This window comes from Gigantopelta aegis, chromosome 10 (assembly GCF_016097555.1).
Source record: "Gigantopelta aegis isolate Gae_Host chromosome 10, Gae_host_genome, whole genome shotgun sequence".
Taxonomy (NCBI): Eukaryota; Metazoa; Mollusca; class Gastropoda; order Neomphalida; family Peltospiridae; genus Gigantopelta; species Gigantopelta aegis.
In genome coordinates this window covers 49,945,307-49,965,970 of record NC_054708.1, presented here as the reverse complement: position 1 = coordinate 49,965,970, position 20,664 = coordinate 49,945,307, and the positions used below count along the sequence as shown (strand labels likewise).

Here is a 20,664-nt window from a genome sequence, read left to right as displayed (position 1 = left end):
AGAAAATGAAATATGTGTATTTTTAACTATTTGTTGTACTATAATAGTAATAAGAATTGTGGTTTAGTCGTAGATTTACATTTACGTGCAAAACTAGGCTTAAGATGTTTTGTGAAATTAGGCCCAGTTGTTTGGTGGTTAATAAAAGAGAAATTGGTATAGTGGACTTACACTTGCCAACTGAATGAATGAATGTTTAATGACATTCCAGCACAAAAATATATCGGCTAATGGATGGCAGACAATGGTACAAATATAAAACTCACTGGGAGCCAGTACCAGGATGCGAACCCAGAAACTACCAGCCTCAAGTCTAAATAAACCTTATATCCTGCCTGTAACAATCATAGTCACATAGGAGGCGGGATGTAGCCCAGTGGTAATGCACTTGCTTGATGTGCAGTTGGTTTGGGATCAATCAGTGATCAACCAGTCAGTGGGCACATTGGACTAAATCTCGTTCCAGCCAGTGCACGATGACTGGTACATCAAAGGCTGTAGTATGTGCTACCCTATGGGATGGTGCATATAAAAGATCCCTTGCTATCAATGAAAAAATGTAGCAGGTTTCTTCTCTAAGATTATATGTCAAAATTGCCAAATGTTTAACATCCATTAGCCGGTGATTAATAAATCAATATGATCTAGTGGTGTTGTTAAACAAAACACTTTTTTCAAATTCAGGTTATTTATTTTATCTTTCTGTATTACTGTACGATATACCGACTACAGAAATTGGTAGCCATAATTACATATCACCTATCAGATCTGTACTCTTACTATGTTTTTACAATAGATCAATTTTATCCATCTTACACCTTTACTGATTACAACAATAAGACATGTTTTATCTGTACGTTAATCTGATTACTTGTTACAGCAATCAAAATTGGTTTTAGTTTTTTTGTATACCCATCACTACCACAAAAAATTCCAATTTTATTTAGTTAAGTGTGCATTGAGAAAACATTGCATCAGACCCACCACACATAAAATAATAAAACACATTGCCTTAGTTTCAACGGTTCTAAAACCGGCCTAATGTATACCAGTCTGATTAAAATTAGCTCTACTGGGTGTACCAGTAGAGCTAACAGCATTGCGTGGACTCCCATGTCCAGGTGACATTTCATCTATAAATAAAAAATTTAATAGCGACCAATTACACTTCGCCTTTAAGAGCGTTATTCGGGAGCATACAAATTCTAAAAATATCGGGTGAGACTGTTTATACAATAGGCAAACTTGTTGGTCTATTTCAACATTGAAGAAACAGGGGAAAAAGTGCAGTAATAAACTCTGGATAGTATACTAGTATAAACAGACTTTATGGCTATACCATCACAGTTTTTTTTTTTCATCTTGAAACAAATTTTATATAAAATTTTATATTGCAATTAGTTTCTGCCATACTTCGTAATTCACCCGAATCATTCCGTATACCCTCGGCATAATCCCGAATGTTTTCAAATTCTTTTCAAATCACTGGCATGATTTTGCAAGTTAGGTTTTGATGGGTTGAATGAAAGGTCAACTGGACATGAGCTTCAACAGGCTGCAGTTAGATCCACATGTAATAGTGGAGCTAAGCTAATTTTAATTAGATTGAAAAAATTATAATTTTATTTAGAAAAGTGTGCATTGAGAAAACACTGCATCAGACCCACCACACATAAAATAATAAAACACACTGCTGCCCTAGTTTCAACGGTTCTAAAACTGGCCTAATGTATACTGAACACCATTCAAAATGCACCAGTCAGATTTGTAGTTGTAAAAAGGATATGAGAAGAACAAATAATACATATAAGAGATTTTCTTTAAAGTAACTGGCAGTATTCTGGTGGGCACTACATAAACCCAACATTGTATAGCAGAGTTACGGTTATTGTGTGTTTTACAACAACTGAAAATTGGGTTCTGCATTTTCCATGGATGTCAGTATATTTTCTAACAGCAATCACGGACTTTTGATTTTTTCATCTGTACTACTATATCTTCACTAATTATAGCTATCATAGTTCCTTTTATTACAGTGAAACCTCTCAAAACCGGACCCTCTGTAAACTGGAATTCCATCAAAACAGACGTTTTTCTAGAGCCCTTTTTAAATATATGTACAAAAGAGAACCTCTCTAAACTGGATACCTCTTAAAACCAGACTTTTTATTTGGTCGTGAGGGTGTCCGGTTTAGAGGAGTTTCACTATACACACCAGTGTAAGATATTGCTCCTGTCATAACAATCACTCAGTATCTAACTAGTGTAATACTGGTGTGACGAGAGCGTGACGTAGATCACTTTCTGCACCAATTCATAGACATAACGTTTAGTAGGTCTCAACATCTGCTTACTTCTACATTGCGCCTTCTTTGCAGTTGATTCATAATAAATAAAATACTAAACTAGCTTGCCTGTCATACCATATTTAAAAACTTGTGAACAATGTTGGTATCTGACTCGCTTTCACTTGTCAGATACCATAACAATTCACTCATTTCATAAAAATGGTATGACAGGCAAGCTCGTTTAGTATTCTATATGTTGAAATCCATCCCTTGGTCATTCCACCTATCTGTATTACTGTATTTATCCTGATGACTGTAATCACAATCCCTTGTTGAAGTACAGCTGTTTTGGCAAGCTGTCTCCATATCTTTGCTGTACTTCTAGAAACCGTTCACTGTCTAACAGCTTCAGTCTTTCTGTCCGTATAGAACTGGATAAAAAGAAAAATTACATATTCAAAAGTTAAAGTTTGACCCAAACACTTTTCGCAAGTGCTCTGCTTACCGAGCTAGATCCTGCCTCACATTAAAAAATAAGGAAATGTTTGATTTAACGACGCACTCAACACATTTTATTTACGGTTATATGGCGTCGGACATATGGTTAAGGACCACACAGATATTGAGAGAGGAAACCCGCTGTCGCCACTTCATGGGCTACTCTTTTCGATTAGCAGCAAGGGATTTTTTATATGCAACATCCCATAGACAGGATAGCACTGACAGGGATTAAAAAATAATACCTATATAGAATGGAATTGGCCCGAGCACTAAGTGCACCAGAAATATATCGGGCTGTGCTAAAATCCTAAATTCAGATAAATCTGGAAGATTCTTATATATCACATGTCAATGTTTACAGAACTTATTTTAAAACCTCCAACAGTTTGTTTGTTTTGTTTAACGACACCACTAGAGCACACTGATATATTGGCTATTGGATGTCAAACATTTGGTAATTTTGAAGTATTCTCTCAGAGAGAAAACCTCCTACATTTTTTCATTAGTACCAAGGGGTCTTTTATATGCACCATCCCACAGACAGGATAGCAGATACCACGGCCTTTGATGTACCAGTCGTGGTGCACTGGCTGGAACGAGAATATTCAAAAGAGTCGGAAATATTAAGTCAGAAGTATTAGATTAATCAAGAGAAAATCAAAACAAACTGGATCAGATGCGGAAGGGGGAAGGAAACAACCAACTGTATCAATAAATTACACCCCAGCACGAAAAATAAATAGGCTATTGGGTGTCAGAGAAACAACTAAATGGTGCTTAAAGATCAGCTACTTATATACTACCTGTGAACAAATGTTATTATTGTTTTTTTTACTGTCCCTTAGAAATGATGCGACAATGTTCGAAATTTGTGTGCACAGATCTAACCACTTTACTAGTGAGACTGAGGCACACACGAAACACCAATATATATAGTGAAACCCCTCAAAATCAGACTCTGAGTAAAATAGAATTCCTTCAATACTGGACATTTAAAAAAAATATTAGTACCTCTCTAAACCAGATACCCCTTACAAGAAAGAAAGAAATGTTTTATTTAACGACGCACTCAACACATTGTATTTACGGTTATATGGTGTCAGACCTATGGTTAAGGACCACACAGATATTGAGAGAGAAAACCCGCTGTCGCCACTTCATGGGCTACTCTTTTCGATTTGCAGCAAGGGATCTTTTATATGCACCATCCCACAAACAGGGTAGTACATACCATGGCCATTGATATACCAGTCATGGAGCACTGGCTGGAATGAGAAATAGCTGAATGGGTCCACCGACAGGGATCGATCCCAGACCAACCGTGCATCGAGTTAGCGCTTTATCACTGGGATACCCCTTACAAAGTCCTGTAGCTGTTCTGTTTTAGTGGGGTTTCACTGTATTAGTAAATCGTATTGGTAAATAACAGCGACAACTTACCATTTCTGTGGAAACAGTGCACAAGCAGCCGGTGTCATAAAGAGCAGGCTGCAAACAAAAATAAAATATTGATCAATGTGAAGTTTATTATTTATTATTCAGTTATTATTTTCACCATATTTGTTTAATCGAAAAGGTTGTGAATGCTTGTTCAGGTTATCACATTATTTTATTCTTTATCTATGAATGAATTAAATCATACATTGACCATATTTGTTTAATTAAAATTCAAATATACGGTACATGTACACATATCATACCTTGACCATATTTATTTAATTGAAATACATTCAAGTTATCACATGACTATATAGCTGAGAACATTATTTTGTTATAGCTTCTCACTGAACTAAAACAGTTAAAATACAATAAATATTTAATATTTAATAAAGGGTATTATTCTCCATTTTGAAATTTAATATTTAAATTCGATCTTTCTTTCCTTCTATCTTTCTCTCTTCCTTTTCTGTTAACCCCAGAAATCTTTAGTTGTTTTCATATATGAATATTCATTATTATAAGTGCAATGTACTATTATACATATATATATTTATGATATATATACACCTATATATTTACAGTTTATATATTATGTACAATTTTTAACATATGACATGACTGTAAGGTTGTGATATCAGGGCCCCCAACCTAGACACTACCAAATTTATTTCTGGGGTTATTAAACTTTATGAAAAAAATAACAAATAAACCAAAAAAAACCCAGTTCAAATATAAGATACATATACAAGTATCAATACAATGAGTGCTATGAATGAATAACCAAGTATATCTGTGATGTGTTTTAATAAGTAAATTAGAACTGTAAACTTGACATATCCTAGCTATAGGTCTGTATTTGTGGTAACTTGTACATACATTATCAGAGACTATGCTTATCAATGTGAATGTATTATAAAAGTCATTCTTAGAAGCTGTTTCATATCTCTCTTCGTGCTTCATTAAAACTGAAAAATGAACCGGCCTCGGTGGTGTCGTGGTTAAGCCATTGGACATAAGGCTGGTAGTAGCAAGTTTTAATGACTCAATAGGTAGGTGTAAGAACACTACACTCTCTTCTCTCTCATTAACATCTAACAACTAACCCACTGTCCTAGGCAGACAGCCCAAGGCCCCGTTCCACGAAGCGATCTTAGTGCTACAATCGCCTTAAGTGCATAGAGTAGTTATGCACTTACGGTGATCTTAGTGCTAAGATTGCTTCATGGAACGGGGCCCAGATAGATAAGGTGTGTGCCCAGGACAGCGTGCTTGAACCATAATTGGATATAAGCATGAAAATAAGTTGAAATGAAATGAAACTGAAAAATTAACACTTGTACTAGGCAACAACTACAGACAGAACCACCAAATTAACATTTGTACTAGGCAACAGCTACATACAGAACCACCAAATTAACATTTGTACTAGGCAACAGCTACAGACAGAACCACCAAATTAACATTTGTACTAGGCAACAGCTAAAGACAGAACCACCAAATTAACAGTTGTACTAGGCAACAGCTACAGACAGAACCACCAAATTAACACTTGTACTAGGCAACAGCTACAGACAGAACCACCAAATTAAAATGAAATGTCAAACACAACTTACATAGCTCCTGACAAGAAAATTTGCACAGGTGCGTTCATTTTGGGATACTTTTTCATCCAAACACCTTTTTCCATTCTTTCCATTACCAGAGGTAGAATGGCTGAAAGAATAAAAATTCTGACATATGTATTTTTATTTGACCTGGGATGTTTCTATATCTATACAGTTTCTGCGAATTAGGCAAAGTCCTAACAAAATGTTAGCCAAATTTTGTTGCCTCTAAGAAGAATTCAAATAACTGACACTGTTGTCAAGAAAGGATTGAAATCAGGTCAACAGTGATACAAATTTTAAATTATCAGGCTAATATGAGTGCTTGTAAAATACATAAAATTTGGTACAGTTTAAATAAAAGTTTTACATATTGTTAAGGGTGTATACTACCAAATCAAATCCCACAGACGACAATAGTAACATATGTGGCTAAAACTCCTACCTGCAACGTATCAACCGACATAAACGCCACGGATATAAATACTACCACCCCTTACACTTAAAATGAATCAGAAAAAAATGGGGGTCAAGCTGCTCGTTTCTGAGATAACGGGTAGCGTCTATGACTACCCTAGTTTCGCACAAAATTCGAGTACTTTTTTTTACAGGTACCCCATACATGTTTCAAGCACAAGGCTACTTGACACATTGGTACTAGATGAAATAAAATTGCAATTTTTTTTTACCCAGATGAAACTATTATTTTTTACAACCAACACACTCACATTTATAACCAATCACAGGACTTGTGATGTTCACTTCTCTATCAAAAGTTCGGTGCACCTCGCACTTTGACCCAGCCGGAAGTTATTTGGTTTAGTACTACCTATACTGATAACATACATTTTTCAAAAAGTGTCCAGCTATGTGTCTTTATGACAACCAGGATCTGGTGTATTCTGACATAAACTGACAACCTCACTGAAACTGTTGTTTCTACAGTGCAACCTAATATAATGTACACCTCAAAAAGCATATATATTGCATATAGTTTTGTACAAATGCACCGGCCTCGGTGGCGTCGTGGCAGGCCATCGGTCTACAGGCTGGTAGGTACTGGGTTCGGATCCCAGTCGAGGCATGGGATTTTTAATCCAGATATCGACTCCAAACCCTGAGTGAGTGCTCCGCAAGGCTCAATGGGTAGGTGTAAACCACTTGCACCGACCAGTGATCCATAACTGGTTCAACAAAGGCCATGGTTTGTGCTATCCTGCCTGTGGGAAGCGCAAATAAAAGATCCCTTGCTGCCAATCGGAAGAGTAGCCCATGTAGTGGCGACAGCGGGTTTCCTCTCAAAATCTGTATGGTCCTTAACCATATGTCTGACGCCATATAACCGTAAATAAAATGTGTTGAGTGCGTCGTTAAATAAAACATTTCTTTTTTTGTACAAATGCAATATGTCATATTAAACAACAAAATGTTTTAAAATAAAACTCCTGAAGATATTTACTTTCAGTTGGGTGTGTGTACTCAGGTATATATGTAGAGACAACAAAGATAGTCAGAGTACCTCTACCCCTTTAAAGAATTCCATTAAAACACATGCACTTGATTGACCCCTAGATTATGAAGACCTTAACAGGCACATCAAAGAAATATCAGTATTAAAAAAATACACTTTCTGAGGAAGGAAACACAAACATGACTGTACCTGTATGAAGTAATGACTTAATGTCCTGAACATTAGTGTTGGGAGGAAATCCTGTATGCTGGGTGTGGGTGTCTTCAAGTTACCAGGTGTGCGAATTTCAAATCCATCGGCCATGCTGATTTTCATAATGAACCATCAAAACTATTGGCAGCCACCAATATTCCTGACTATATTTTATTTATAGCCTACTGTAGTTGGAGGTTTTAATAGTTGTGATATCTGGAATAATCATGCAGCTTTAACACATTTATTTTTGATTAATTACTGAAAAAAACTATTTTTAAATGACAAAATTACCCGAACATCTATTTTCTTGCATTATTTTCTAATCCGGATGAATACAATATGTACATTAGATGTATTCCTACAATCTGTAATCCAGCATTTTATTTAGCTAGTAACATTAGGTAATACAACTTTAACAATAAAATAAATTATCAACTTAATCCAAGGCAGATAATCAGATCTGAAAAAATTGGTTCTGAATCTAGTATAAACTCAAAATGCTTTTCATGAGAGCTAACTAAGTGATTATTAAAAAAAAAAAATTATCTGGAGATCTAAGTATATGTTTAACAACCTTATTGTTATGTACAAATAAGAACAGAAGGCACAATAGTGACAACAAATTTAATATGTTTTTGGTAAAGTTTTTCTTAAAATTTACTTTAAATTTTGCATAAAACTACAAATTTGTCTAAAATATAACTTAGCACCCTATAAATATGTCAAAATGACAATAAAAATCAACTTCTTTACAAATTTGAGTTTTCAAAATTTCATACATAAAAAATTAACAATGTTAATGGAAACTAAAGACATTAACCCACTATTGGGACATGCTATTTTTAATATAAAAATAAATTGCTATTAAAATCTTAGTTCAGGTTGCTTATATATAATACCATATTTAAGAGCAGTTGTATATGGCAAGTCAAATGCCATGTAAAAAGAAATTATTGAAATCTTTACAGTATGAATTATAGGCCAAAACCAACTTTTCTTCAGTGCTAACTTTGATTCAAACTCCATTCAGAGCCATGTACAGAGATTATTGTCAAGGTCAAGGTCATTGTGAACTTGCATGATCGAGTGATGGCTAATTTATCAACCAGTATAGTTTAATTAAATAAAATGACAAAATCATAATATTTTTTATTATGCACTGAATATGTGCTATAGGGTGTATACTACCAAATCAAATCCCATAGATGACAATAGTAACATATGTGGCTAAAACTCCTACCTGCAACGTATCAACCGACATAAACGCCACGGATATAAATACTACCACCCCTTACACTTAAAATGAATCAGAAAAAAATGGGGGTCAAGTTGCTCGTTTCTGAGATAACGGGTAGCGTCTATGACTACCCTAGTTTCGCACAAAATTCGAGTACTTTTTTTTACAGGTACCCCATACATGTTTCAAGCACAAGGCTACTTGACACATTGGTACTAGATGAAATAAAATTGCAATATTTTTTTACCCAGATGAAACTATTATTTTTTACAACCAACACACTCACATTTATAACCAATCACAGGACTTGTGGTGTTCACTTCTCTATCAAAAGTTCGGTGCACCTCGCACTTTGACCCAGCCGGAAGTTATTTGGTTTAATACTACCTTAAGGAGAACAAAAAATTGGGCTCAGTCTTTATAGACTTTTGATGAATGGTGAGATTGATATCAAAATTACCAGGAATCTTTTGCTATGGTCTTAACATTATTGTCATAATATTATAAATATCCAATTCAAACAGGTTCTCCCATCCATGTTAAGTGAGTAATTGATGTTACTAAAGCATTAACAGAAAATAATGTTTGCCATATCTTGCAGTTTCATAACAGAAAGAAAGAAATGTTTTACTTAACGATGCACTCAACACATTTTTATTTACGGTTATATGGCGTCAGACATATGGTTAAGGACCATACAGATATTGAGAGAGGAAACCTGCGTGTGACCACTTCATGGGCTACTCTTTTCGATTAACAGCAAGGGATCTTTTATATGTACCATCCCACAGACAGGGTAGTACATACCACAGCCTTTGATATGCCAGTTGTGGTTCACTGGCTGGAACGAGAAATAGCGCAATGGGGCCACTGATGGGGATCGATCTCACACCGACCGCACATCGAGTGAGCGCTGTACCACTGGGCTACATCTTGCCCCCGAGATATATAGAGAAAGAAAGAAAGAAATGTTTTATTTAATGACGCACTCGACACATTTTATTTACGGTTATATGGCGTCAAGACATATGGTTAAGGACCACACAGATTTTTTCAGAGGAAACCCGCTGTCGCCACACAGGCTACTCTTTTACGACAGGCAGCAAGGGATCTTTTATTTGCGCTTCCCACAGGCAGGATAGCACAAACCATGGCCTTTGTTGAACCAGTTATGGATCACTGGTCGGTGCAAGTGGTTTTACACCTACCCATTGAGCCTTGCGGAGCACTCACTCAGGGTTTGGAGTCGGTATCTGGATTAAAAATCCCATGCCTCGACTGGGATCCGAACCCAGTACCTACCAGCCTGTAGACCGATGGCCTGCCACGACGCCACCGAGGCTGGTCATATAGAGAGAGAGGAAAAGAGTCGGACACACACACAGACAGACAGAAAGACCGGCATGCATGCAGTTGACAGATACAGATACAGATACAGACAGACAGACAGACAGACCGGCATGCATGCAGTAGACAGATACAGATACAGACAGACAGACTGACAGACTGGCATGCATGCAGTTGACAGATACAGATACAGACAGACAGCCAGGTACAGACAGACAGACAGACTGACAGACTGACCGGCATGCATGCATGCAGTAGACAGATACAGATACAGAGACAGATACAGACAGACAGAGACAGACAGAGACAGACAGACAGACTGGCATGCATGCAGTAGACAGACAGATACAGAGGCAGACAGACAGACAGACCGATAACATAAACCTTTTAGCTTTTAGCACTCACTCATGCTTGGTGCTGCCATAACAATTCTCGAGAACACGACCTGGCCTATACCCTTTAAAGCAGCATACTGTAAAATGAAACACTTTACAAGCTTTATATCAGTATATAACAATTCTCGAGAACACGACCTGGCCTATACCCTTTAAAGAAGCATACTGTAAAATGAAACAATTCTCGAGAACACGACCTGGCCTATATCCTTTAAAGCAGCATACTGTCAAATGAAACACTTTACAAGCTTTATATCAGTACTATTTATGATGAATATAAAAAAAAAACTTTATATGATTTTTAAATATCTGTCTCCCACACAATAAACTTATATAAAAATAATTAAAATGAAATGGAACCGTGTAGACACTTAATTTAATTTCTTCAGCATGGCTCAGCCATTATTGAATTAGATTTTGATAACTAAACTAACAGAATGCAGATATTGCAAAAAAAAAACCCAAAGGCACAGCAGAAGTTAGCGAAAAAGATTGTAGACATAATTTTTTTAATTGCACACGTACTAACCTTGGACTCTGTTACTTTGTTGCCATCTTTGTCATACACTGGGACGCCATTCCTTAGTTCACTGTAATGGAAAATCAGTTGCATGGGGATATATGTTAGAGCTGGAATGAAAGTTAAAGTTTGTTTTGTTTAACGACACCACTAGAGTACATCATAGGCTACTGGATGTCCAACATTGGTCATTTAAAAATATAGTCTTACAGAGGAAACTTGCTACATTTGTCCATTATTTGCAAGGGATCTTTCATATGCTCCATTCCAAAGACAGGATAGTAAAAAAACAACGGGCGTGTAGTAAATTCTATAGTATGAAAAAAGGCGTTCCCCGTGGGACAGACTATAACTACTCCTACCAAATAGCAGCCAGTGCAGTTTGATAGCCATTGATACACCAGTCATGAGGGATACTTTATGTGCAGTTTGATAGCCATTGATACACCAGTCATGAGGGATACTTTATGTGCAGTTTGATAGCCATTGATACACCAGTCATGAGGGATACTTTATGTGCAGTTTTGATAGCCATTGATACACCAGTCATGAGGGATACTTTATGTGCAGTTTTGATAGCCATTGATACACCAGTCATGAGGGATACTTTATGTGCAGTTTTGATAGCCATTGATACACCAGTCATGAGGGATACTTTATGTGCAGTTTTGATAGCCATTGATACACCAGTCATGAGGCAGTTTTGATACTTTGATGTGCAGTTTTTGATAGCCATTGATACACCAGTCATGAGGGATACTTTATGTGCAGTTTTGATAGCCATTGATACACCAGTCATGAGGGATACTTTATGTGCAGTTTTGATAGCCATTGATACACCAGTCATGAGGGATACTTTATGTGCAGTTTTGATAGCCATTGATACACCAGTCATGAGGGATACTTTATGTGCAGTTTTGATAGCCATTGATACACCAGTCATGAGGGATACTTTATGTGCAGTTTTGATAGCCATTGATACACCAGTCATGAGGGATACTTTATGTGCAGTTTTGATAGCCATTGATACACCAGTCATGAGGGATACTTTATGTGCAGTTTTGATAGCCATTGATACACCAGTCATGAGGGATACTTTATGTGCAGTTTTGATAGCCATTGATACACCAGTCATGAGGGATACTTTATGTGCAGTTTTGATAGCCATTGATACACCAGTCATGAGGGATACTTTATGTGCAGTTTTGATAGCCATTGATACACCAGTCATGAGGGATACTTTATGTGCAGTTTTGATAGCCATTGATACACCAGTCATGAGGGATACTTTATGTGCAGTTTTGATAGCCATTGATACACCAGTCATGAGGGATACTTTATGTGCAGTTTTGATAGCCATTGATACACCAGTCATGAGGGATACTTTATGTGCAGTTTTGATAGCCATTGATACACCAGTCATGAGGGATACTTTATGTGCAGTTTTGATAGCCATTGATACACCAGTCATGAGGGATACTTTATGTGCAGTTTTGATAGCCATTGATACACCAGTCATGAGGGATACTTTATGTGCAGTTTTGATAGCCATTGATACACCAGTCATGAGGGATACTTTATGTGCAGTTTTGATAGCCATTGATACACCAGTCATGAGGGATACTTTATGTGCAGTTTTGATAGCCATTGATACACCAGTCATGAGGTATTGGTTGTGGTGGTAGTGGTGGGGAAATGATGGATATATGACAAGGATGATCAATCATACATCTACTCAACCCTCAGGAGCAGACCTATAGTATAGGAATTAAATTAGGGGGGGGGGGAGGGGGCAGGGGCATAGGTCCCACACTTGAGGATGAAAATGTATGTTTTTTAATCCTCCTAAAATAAAACTCTGGCTTGTGCTCTTTCACTAGAAACTGTGCACCCACCCTCACCCCAACTTTAGACATTTTTTCTATTGCCCTTAGGGGAGCACTCTACCACTGAGCTACATCTCTTCCCATCTTGATACCATATAAAATAAAGAAGAAAAAATAATATATTTTTTACACTATGAAAATTCCATAATGGAAAAAGTTTAAACATAACTCACTTTCATTAAAATTTGCAAAAACATAGGGAGCAAATTGTAAGAAAAGCGATTTATCTTTAAATATTTGTTTGTCTGAGGTATCAACTCACCTTTGCCTCATTAAAGGTATGTTCACCATGTTGGCTGCAGCTACTGCAGCAAATGGAACAAATCTCTGAATCAGTGCTGGAGCTCTCTGAAAACCCCCACAAAAAACATAGGATTATTAAATATATATTTAATAGGCTACTTATAATGATAACAGGGAATATTTTGTTTTCATAATCTTGATTAGCAATATTTCTAGTGAACTGAAAATTGATTACCAATTACTGTTTAATGTTTGAAAATTGTGTAGCAATTTCTGAAACTTGCATAGCGAATCACAATGTGATACTGAACAAAAATGTTCCCTGGATAATGAACATTAAACCAAAGACCTAAAATCAGGGCTTCTAGATTATGGTAGCCCCACTCCCATGGCTAGTGATATTCAATGTTGGGCTAATAAATAACTACAATGGCCATGCCCGACGGCTAGTGAAAAAAAAAATGTTTCAGTTAAGTCTATTTTGTAAATGTGAATATGCTAACCCCACTCCAATCACTTATGTTAGTGTTTTTAAACTCTATCTCCCTCTTTAGGTGACATATCTGATTATTACTATTATTTAGTAAAATTGTATTAACTTAAAGTAAAGTAGGGCTATTGAATTTTTAATCGTGGCTAGTAAAATTACTAATCCCATGGCTAGTGGATTTAAAAACAATTCTAGAAGAACTGTCCAATGGCTTAACCATGACACCACCGAGGCCGGTGGCCATTTGTGCGGCTGACCTAAAGTTACATACAGGGTGAAATACAGAATTCTGTATCCAGTAGAGACATGGGGACACTGCAGACCTTGCTGTTGGAGGGGAGCTATCACTATCACTCCCTATCACTCCCTATCACTCCCCCGAGAGTAATTTTTAGTTCACCGTAGTATTGAGTTTATATGGTATCACTATGGTAATATCTTAAATGGCTCCCCATAATCTAAGTTAGGGGAGCCATTAATAACTCTCCTCATTTTTTTTTTTTTCATGTCAAAATCTGCACTGTCCTTTATAAACAGGTGTTTGTTATACAAGGAAAGGAAAGGCATGGTTGCTATTTTATAACAACTCAGCTCATTTTAAACCAGAGCTGTTTGTTATCTACCATATTGTTATTTTGGAACTTGATCAAGAGGATATAATAAAGGACATCTGTTGCCACTAAATAAGCTAATTCTACTGAATTGCACCAAGTACTATCTTTATTTATGCTTTCCCATAGGCGTGAATATGCATAAATTTGCATATCAAAGCCTTTTGGTTACCAGCTGTGAGCATTGTTGTGATGATGTAGAAGCTAATTCTACTGAATTGCACCAAGTACTATCTTTATTTATGCTTTCCCATAGGCGTGAATATGCATAAATTTGCATATCAAAGCCTTTTGGTTACCAGCTGTGAACATTGTTGTGATGATGTAGAAGCTAATTCTACTGAATTGCACCAAGTACTATCTTTATTTATGCTTTACCATAGGCGTGAATATGCATAAATTTGCATATCAAAGTCTTTTGGTTACCAGCTGTGAGCATTGTTGTGATGATGTAGAAAAAGACTACAGAATATCAGCTATTAAAGTTACACGGCAAAGGCAAAAGGAAAAAACAAGGCAACGGCATAGCGCCCATTATGCATGTGCGTAATGCAAGAAAAATCCAGAAATGTCTGTAATTGTTCTATAAAATATCCATTTAAAATTTACTCAAAAATGATTTTTAAAAATGCCTCAGAAAAGGCTCAGAATGCATCTACAGGCATCCTGAGTTTCAAAATGTTCATGGGTGGGTGGGAGAGGCCCTCTGAATTCTCCTACTCGGGCAGGCCTTCGGCGTGTGTAATGCTAAACATTTTCTGGCTACCCCCTGCAAGGTATAATTAAATATGTTCATTATTTTGACTACTTAGACAGTTGAGAAATACTCACAGTTGCTAGATAGTGTTTCAGTCCTAGAGCAGTCACTAGTGCACTAGTCGTAGCACTCACATAGGCAACAGCCAGTTGTCTGAAAAAATTACATTATAATCTAATAACATAAAACACAGATCGTAGTATTTTTTTACATGTATGCCATAGGGGTCAAAACACAAATCACTCCTGGTATATTGGTTTTAAATTTTATATTTATAAAAAAAAAAATAGTTTGACTTATTTTTATTTGATCAATAAAGTAACAATACTAGCAACTAAAAGGTATCAATAAAAGTGCAAAGCATGTTTATTAAGCAATAAAATATTAAACATATTTTCACAGACACACAAAAACATTTGTCTTTTTAAAAAAAAAACAATTCCTCATTCCAGCAAACAGACTAATGAGCTCACTTGGTTGATATGTCAGAATCTGCATTGCGATTGGTGTAGTTGACGAGAGCATTGAATGACTGATTTGCCCACTGCCAAAACAATACTGCTGTATTAGATCTGAAAGAAATAGCACAATAAAAATTAGTAAACACTATTAATGGCCCTTGAAAATTGCAAATCTATTTTTTTTTTATTCACAGAAACCCTGTTACAGTAAGACCTGTCTCCAACCAGGGTGAATATAAAGGACAGGAGGTCAACATGACCTTGATATATTACATATAACAGGTTTCAATAAATTCTAGAGTAACTTGAGGAATAGCTCTAGAAGCAATACAAAAAAAAAACCCCAACAAAACAAAAAACAAAACAAAAACAACAGCATAATAGAGGAAAGAATACAATTCAGTATACAGATATTAATTTACAATGAAATAAAACTATCGCTGGTTGTGTAAATGTATAGAGTACAAATTCTTCAGGAGTAGAAAATTATAAAAAAAGAAAGCTCAATAGAAAGTTGTTGTTTTTTTCGTTTTAAATGAAAATTCAATGGAAGGTCAGAAAAAAACAGGGGTCCTGTGAAAATTTTATCATTTTAGATACGGACAGGACAAAAGAAGACATGCACACACACACAATATTGTCATTCAGGATCCAGCTCAACCTGTGTAACTTAAGTGTAATATATTGATACAGCACTGATTAAAATGTCTATACTGGCAAATCTAATTTTGCTTAACCTACTTTTGGTTCATACAAGATTTAGGGCACCAAAAGAAAATGGGTTACCTGAATTTATATTTGTGTAACCCATAAATGGGCTATGCTAATTTTCAAATCTTAGAGGCGTGTTTTTATATACAGAAGATGTTTAGATGTTCATTGCTAAATTATTATTATTATTATTATTATTATTATTATTTTTACAAATTTTATATTTTAATCAATCTCTCAAGCATTAAGTTAGATATTTGCATATAAATTTCATTCATAAGTAAATTAATAATAAAAATAATGAACTCAATATTTTAATAATTGTAACTAAGAATGTTCATTGTTCTTTTTAAACAAGACTTCTTAAAAAACTAAACAAATTATGAGAGACAAAAAACTAAAATGAAACTTTAATAACCTATACCTATACTAACACTGTGTATGCTTACTGGTAAACGTTCTTCTCTGTCCAATGAAAATGAGCTTACTTGTAAAATGTAATCATTGCACCAATGAGAATCATGCCTCCTGGCACTTGGAAAGACATCCGTCCAATGACGTTCTGAAGCTCTCCAGTGTCTGGGTGGAATGCGGAAAGGTACAGCTGCTGAGCTCTCCTCACCAAAGACACATCTGTACCAGGTGGCTCTTCATGTTTCCTTCAACATGCAATTACACTCAGGAGAAACAGTAAAGTACACTTATAACGGACACACTTAGAACGAACTACTGCATAGAACGAACTGATCGTAAAGTCCTGTTTTATCTCCTTATACATTAACAACTAACTTATGCAAATGTGTACAATGAACTACTGTTATAACAAACTAACTATCATGGTCCCTTCTGGTTTGTTATAAGAGTACTTTACTGTACTTTATTTGAATATTATCATCTTATTTTTATAAAATGCAGGGCTTCTAGAATTTTTTTAAAATCCACTAGCCATGGGATCAGTGATTTTAAAAATTTACTAGCCACGATTAAAAATTCACTAGCCCTACTTTACTTTAAGTTAATAAAATTTTACTAAATAATAGTAATATATCAGATATGTCACCTAAACAAGGAGATGGAGATTAAAAACACTAACATTGGGGTGGGGAAAGGATATTATATTTACAAAATAGACGTAACTGCAATATTTGACCAAAAACATTCACTAGCCGTCGGGTATGACAATAGTATTGATTTACTAGCCCAACATTGAATATCACTAGCCATGGGAGTGGGGCTGCCATAATCTAGAAGCCCTAAAATGATACATATATTCAGGCTGCGGATTATACAGAATTCCATGCTTCCGCAAATCCTAGATTTTGGCTCTGAAGCACAAAATTATGAAATGGAATCTCAAAATATCTATATTAAATCATATTTACAATTCTGGTAGAATCCACCTCACCCCCCACCCCCCTATTCAATGCCTGCCATGTAGAGACAAAATAAAGGAAGCATCAAATGTTGCCCTTTTAAGACAGGGTGGTTGTTTAATACATGACAGATATTATATTTGATGATTTGAGATATTAAAGGAAGGAAGGAAGGAAATTTTTATTTAATGACGCACTCAACACATTTTATTTATGGTTATATGGCGTCAGACATATGGTTATGGAACACCGATATTGAGAGAGGAAACTCGCTGTCGGCATTTCATGGGCTACTCTTTTCGATTAGCAGCAAAGGATCTTTTATATGCGCCATCCCACAGACTGAATAGTACATACCACAGCCTTTGTTACACCAGTTGTGGAGCACTGGCTTGAATGAGAAATAGCCCAATAGGTCCACTGATGGGGATCGATCCTAGACCGACCATGCATCAAGCGAACGCTTTATTATCCCGCCCCTGGGATATTAAAAGGTGTCTTCTTAAGACAAGTGGCTGCTTAACAAAGGAGCTCTTATTACTGTATAATTATTCATTATACATAATATACAAAATATTAAAACAAACCTTTACCAATCAATTCAGTTCGGTTAATAGTGACAACACATTTTATGTTTATGCTATCTTTTAGCATTCTGCAATATAGCTAGAGTGACATAAATTTTTAAAAATTGAAGGGAGCTATAATGTACTCCAAGCAAGAGATTTATTAATAAACTCACTTGTTCCAAATCAAATAGTTTTCATCATTCTTAAAATATTTTACAAATTTATGAATAAACATAGTTGTTCTAAATCAAATTAGGTTTCATTAAAAATTGTAAAGTTTTTTGTTTGTTTAACAACACCACTAGAGCACATTGATTTATTAATCATCGTCTACTGGATGTCAAACATTTGGTAATTTTGACATATAGTCTTAGAGGGGAAACCTGCTACATTTTTTCAAGGGATCTTTTATATGCACCATCCCACAGACAGGATAGCACATACCACAGCCTTTGATATACCAGTCGTGGTGCATTGGCTTTAATGAGAAATAGCCCAATGGGCCCACCGACGGGGATTGATCCCAAACCGACCACGCATCAAGCAAGCGCTTTACCACTGGGCTACGTCCCATCCCCTAGGTTTCATTGTTATTCTTGAAGTGTTTCACAAATTGTATTATTTATTGGTATAATTAACCATTCCACTGAGACAGCTATGAAACTAGACATGTCGACATGTGCTCTGAACTTGCCCCCCCCCCCCCCCCCCACACACACACCTGGGGGGACTTATGGCAAGCTTTGGAATGTTGTTGGAGTTCCGTGTTGCGTATAGGTCGCGGGCGACCATGACTTTGGTGTACGGGGACGCAGACTCCAATAAGAAGAGGAGAGGAAGAGGAGGACGGAGGAAGGAACGCGTTGCAGGGGCGGCTCAGGGGGAACCAAAGCTGGCGGCTCAATTGCCAGTGGCAGTTTCGTCTGCGTCGCCGCCCCCCGCTTCACCACCGAAGAGGAAGAAGACGCCACTGGCGGAATCGACGGCGGAGCTGACGAGCGACCTGTTGGACACTGCTATGGCCCAGTCGCTGCCGCCTCGATACACTTCCACTCCAGCACCTCCGGTGAAGCGGTCGACTATACAGACCACTCCCGTTGAGAAGAGCCCTGCTGTTGTTGAGGCGACGGCGGCCATCAAGAGGAAAGTAACATCTCCTGCAAGCCAGCCTGTCCGACAGACGACACCCCCGGAGGAGGACGTAGATACCTGGCAACTGGCCTTGGGGAAACTTAAGGCTCAGTACCGGGACTACGTCCAGGGCGACACGACCGATACGGTGAAGCTGAGGGGCCGGTTTTGCAACCAGGACTGGAGACTGCTGCCAGACGGGAGCCACTTCGAGCTCCACAACATTCGGCTCCAAAGCTCAGTGACGGGACTCATCATGACGCACCGGCGCCAGCAGACCTACCGACAAGCGATCCTCCTCTACGAGATGGACAGTTCAACAATCCACAGGATCGTCAAGACGATTTGCGGTGCCAGTTACTGCGTGGTCATCAGAGATCTGCTCTCTAAGAAGCAATTCATCCCATCGCTGACTGCAACTCCAGACATCGGCTCACCGTAGTCACCAACCTCTCCCCTAACGGCCTTAACGAGGCCACTCGCGTGGACATATAGATCGGACTTTAAACTTTTAGACCTTTGTTCAAATTTTTATGTCGAAATTACCCTTTTTTTAAATATATTATTAAATAGTCCGATCCTCTCTTCTTTCTCTTATTTATTTTTGGACTGTCCTTCAAAAATGCTCCAAATTATATAAATATTTAGCCTAGCAGTCAATTCATTTTATTTTTGGCTTGTAAATAAAAAAAATTAATCCTACTAATTTCTTTTGCTAATTTCAAAATTCTGTCCATTCACACACACACACCACTCCCCCCCCCCCCCCCCCCCCCCGTTAAACTAGTTATCTATCTAATTTCTTTTTGACCGGCCAATCTAATCTAGCGACCAAATTTAATGAGTAGATTTTATTTTTATTAATTATATTAATTAGAGATGCGCATCAAAATTTTAAAGGCCCACTATTTAATTTTTGGATGTAAATTTCAAAATTGTCCCCTTAATTTTTTGTCCCAGAGCAAGTCACTGGCTATCCAGAGACAGGCCCTGGGACGGATATGCTCGAAACTCTAGTGGTATATGAGCATGTAAACATTATTCGTACTCGCACTCGTATAATTAAATATAAAAAAACAAAACATACCTATATTTTTCAATCAAGGTCTTTGCTTCCAAAAGCTTGTAAGTCGGTGTTAATGTCAAACGAGGGTCAGTTATCCATAAAAAGTACTTAAAACGACCCATAAATGTTGACTGATCCCACCGGGGTACATCTAAGTTGATTCTGTGTAGAGACATCTTGTGTTCAATTAACTGAAAAACAAAATACACCAAACACTGTATGGTAATAATATCTTATTCTAGAGTAATTGATTAATTCTTTGATAGATTCTGTATGGAGACATCTTGTGTTTACTCAATTGAAAAACAAAACAATGTAATACAGTAATATCCACAGCACTGTTACTGGTAATTAATTGATTCTTTGAT

At 36.8% G+C, this 20,664-nt stretch overlaps 1 protein-coding gene across 1 annotated transcript; it reads right to left on the bottom strand.

The window, feature by feature from the left end:
• Window positions 1-1,512: 1,512 nt before the first annotated feature.
• Window positions 1,513-20,481, bottom strand: LOC121382826 (sideroflexin-2-like). Its single transcript, XM_041512451.1, has 10 exons — window positions 20,318-20,481; window positions 16,646-16,816; window positions 15,459-15,557; window positions 15,060-15,138; window positions 13,147-13,232; window positions 11,008-11,068; window positions 10,489-10,555; window positions 5,843-5,942; window positions 4,230-4,277; window positions 1,513-2,719 (listed from the first exon to the last, which is right to left on the bottom strand). The coding sequence occupies exons 1-10, from the start codon at window positions 20,470-20,472 to the stop codon at window positions 2,608-2,610; spliced, it is 978 nt and encodes a 325-aa protein (XP_041368385.1). The 5' UTR covers window positions 20,473-20,481; the 3' UTR covers window positions 1,513-2,607.
• Between the last annotated feature and the right edge of the window lie 183 nt (window positions 20,482-20,664).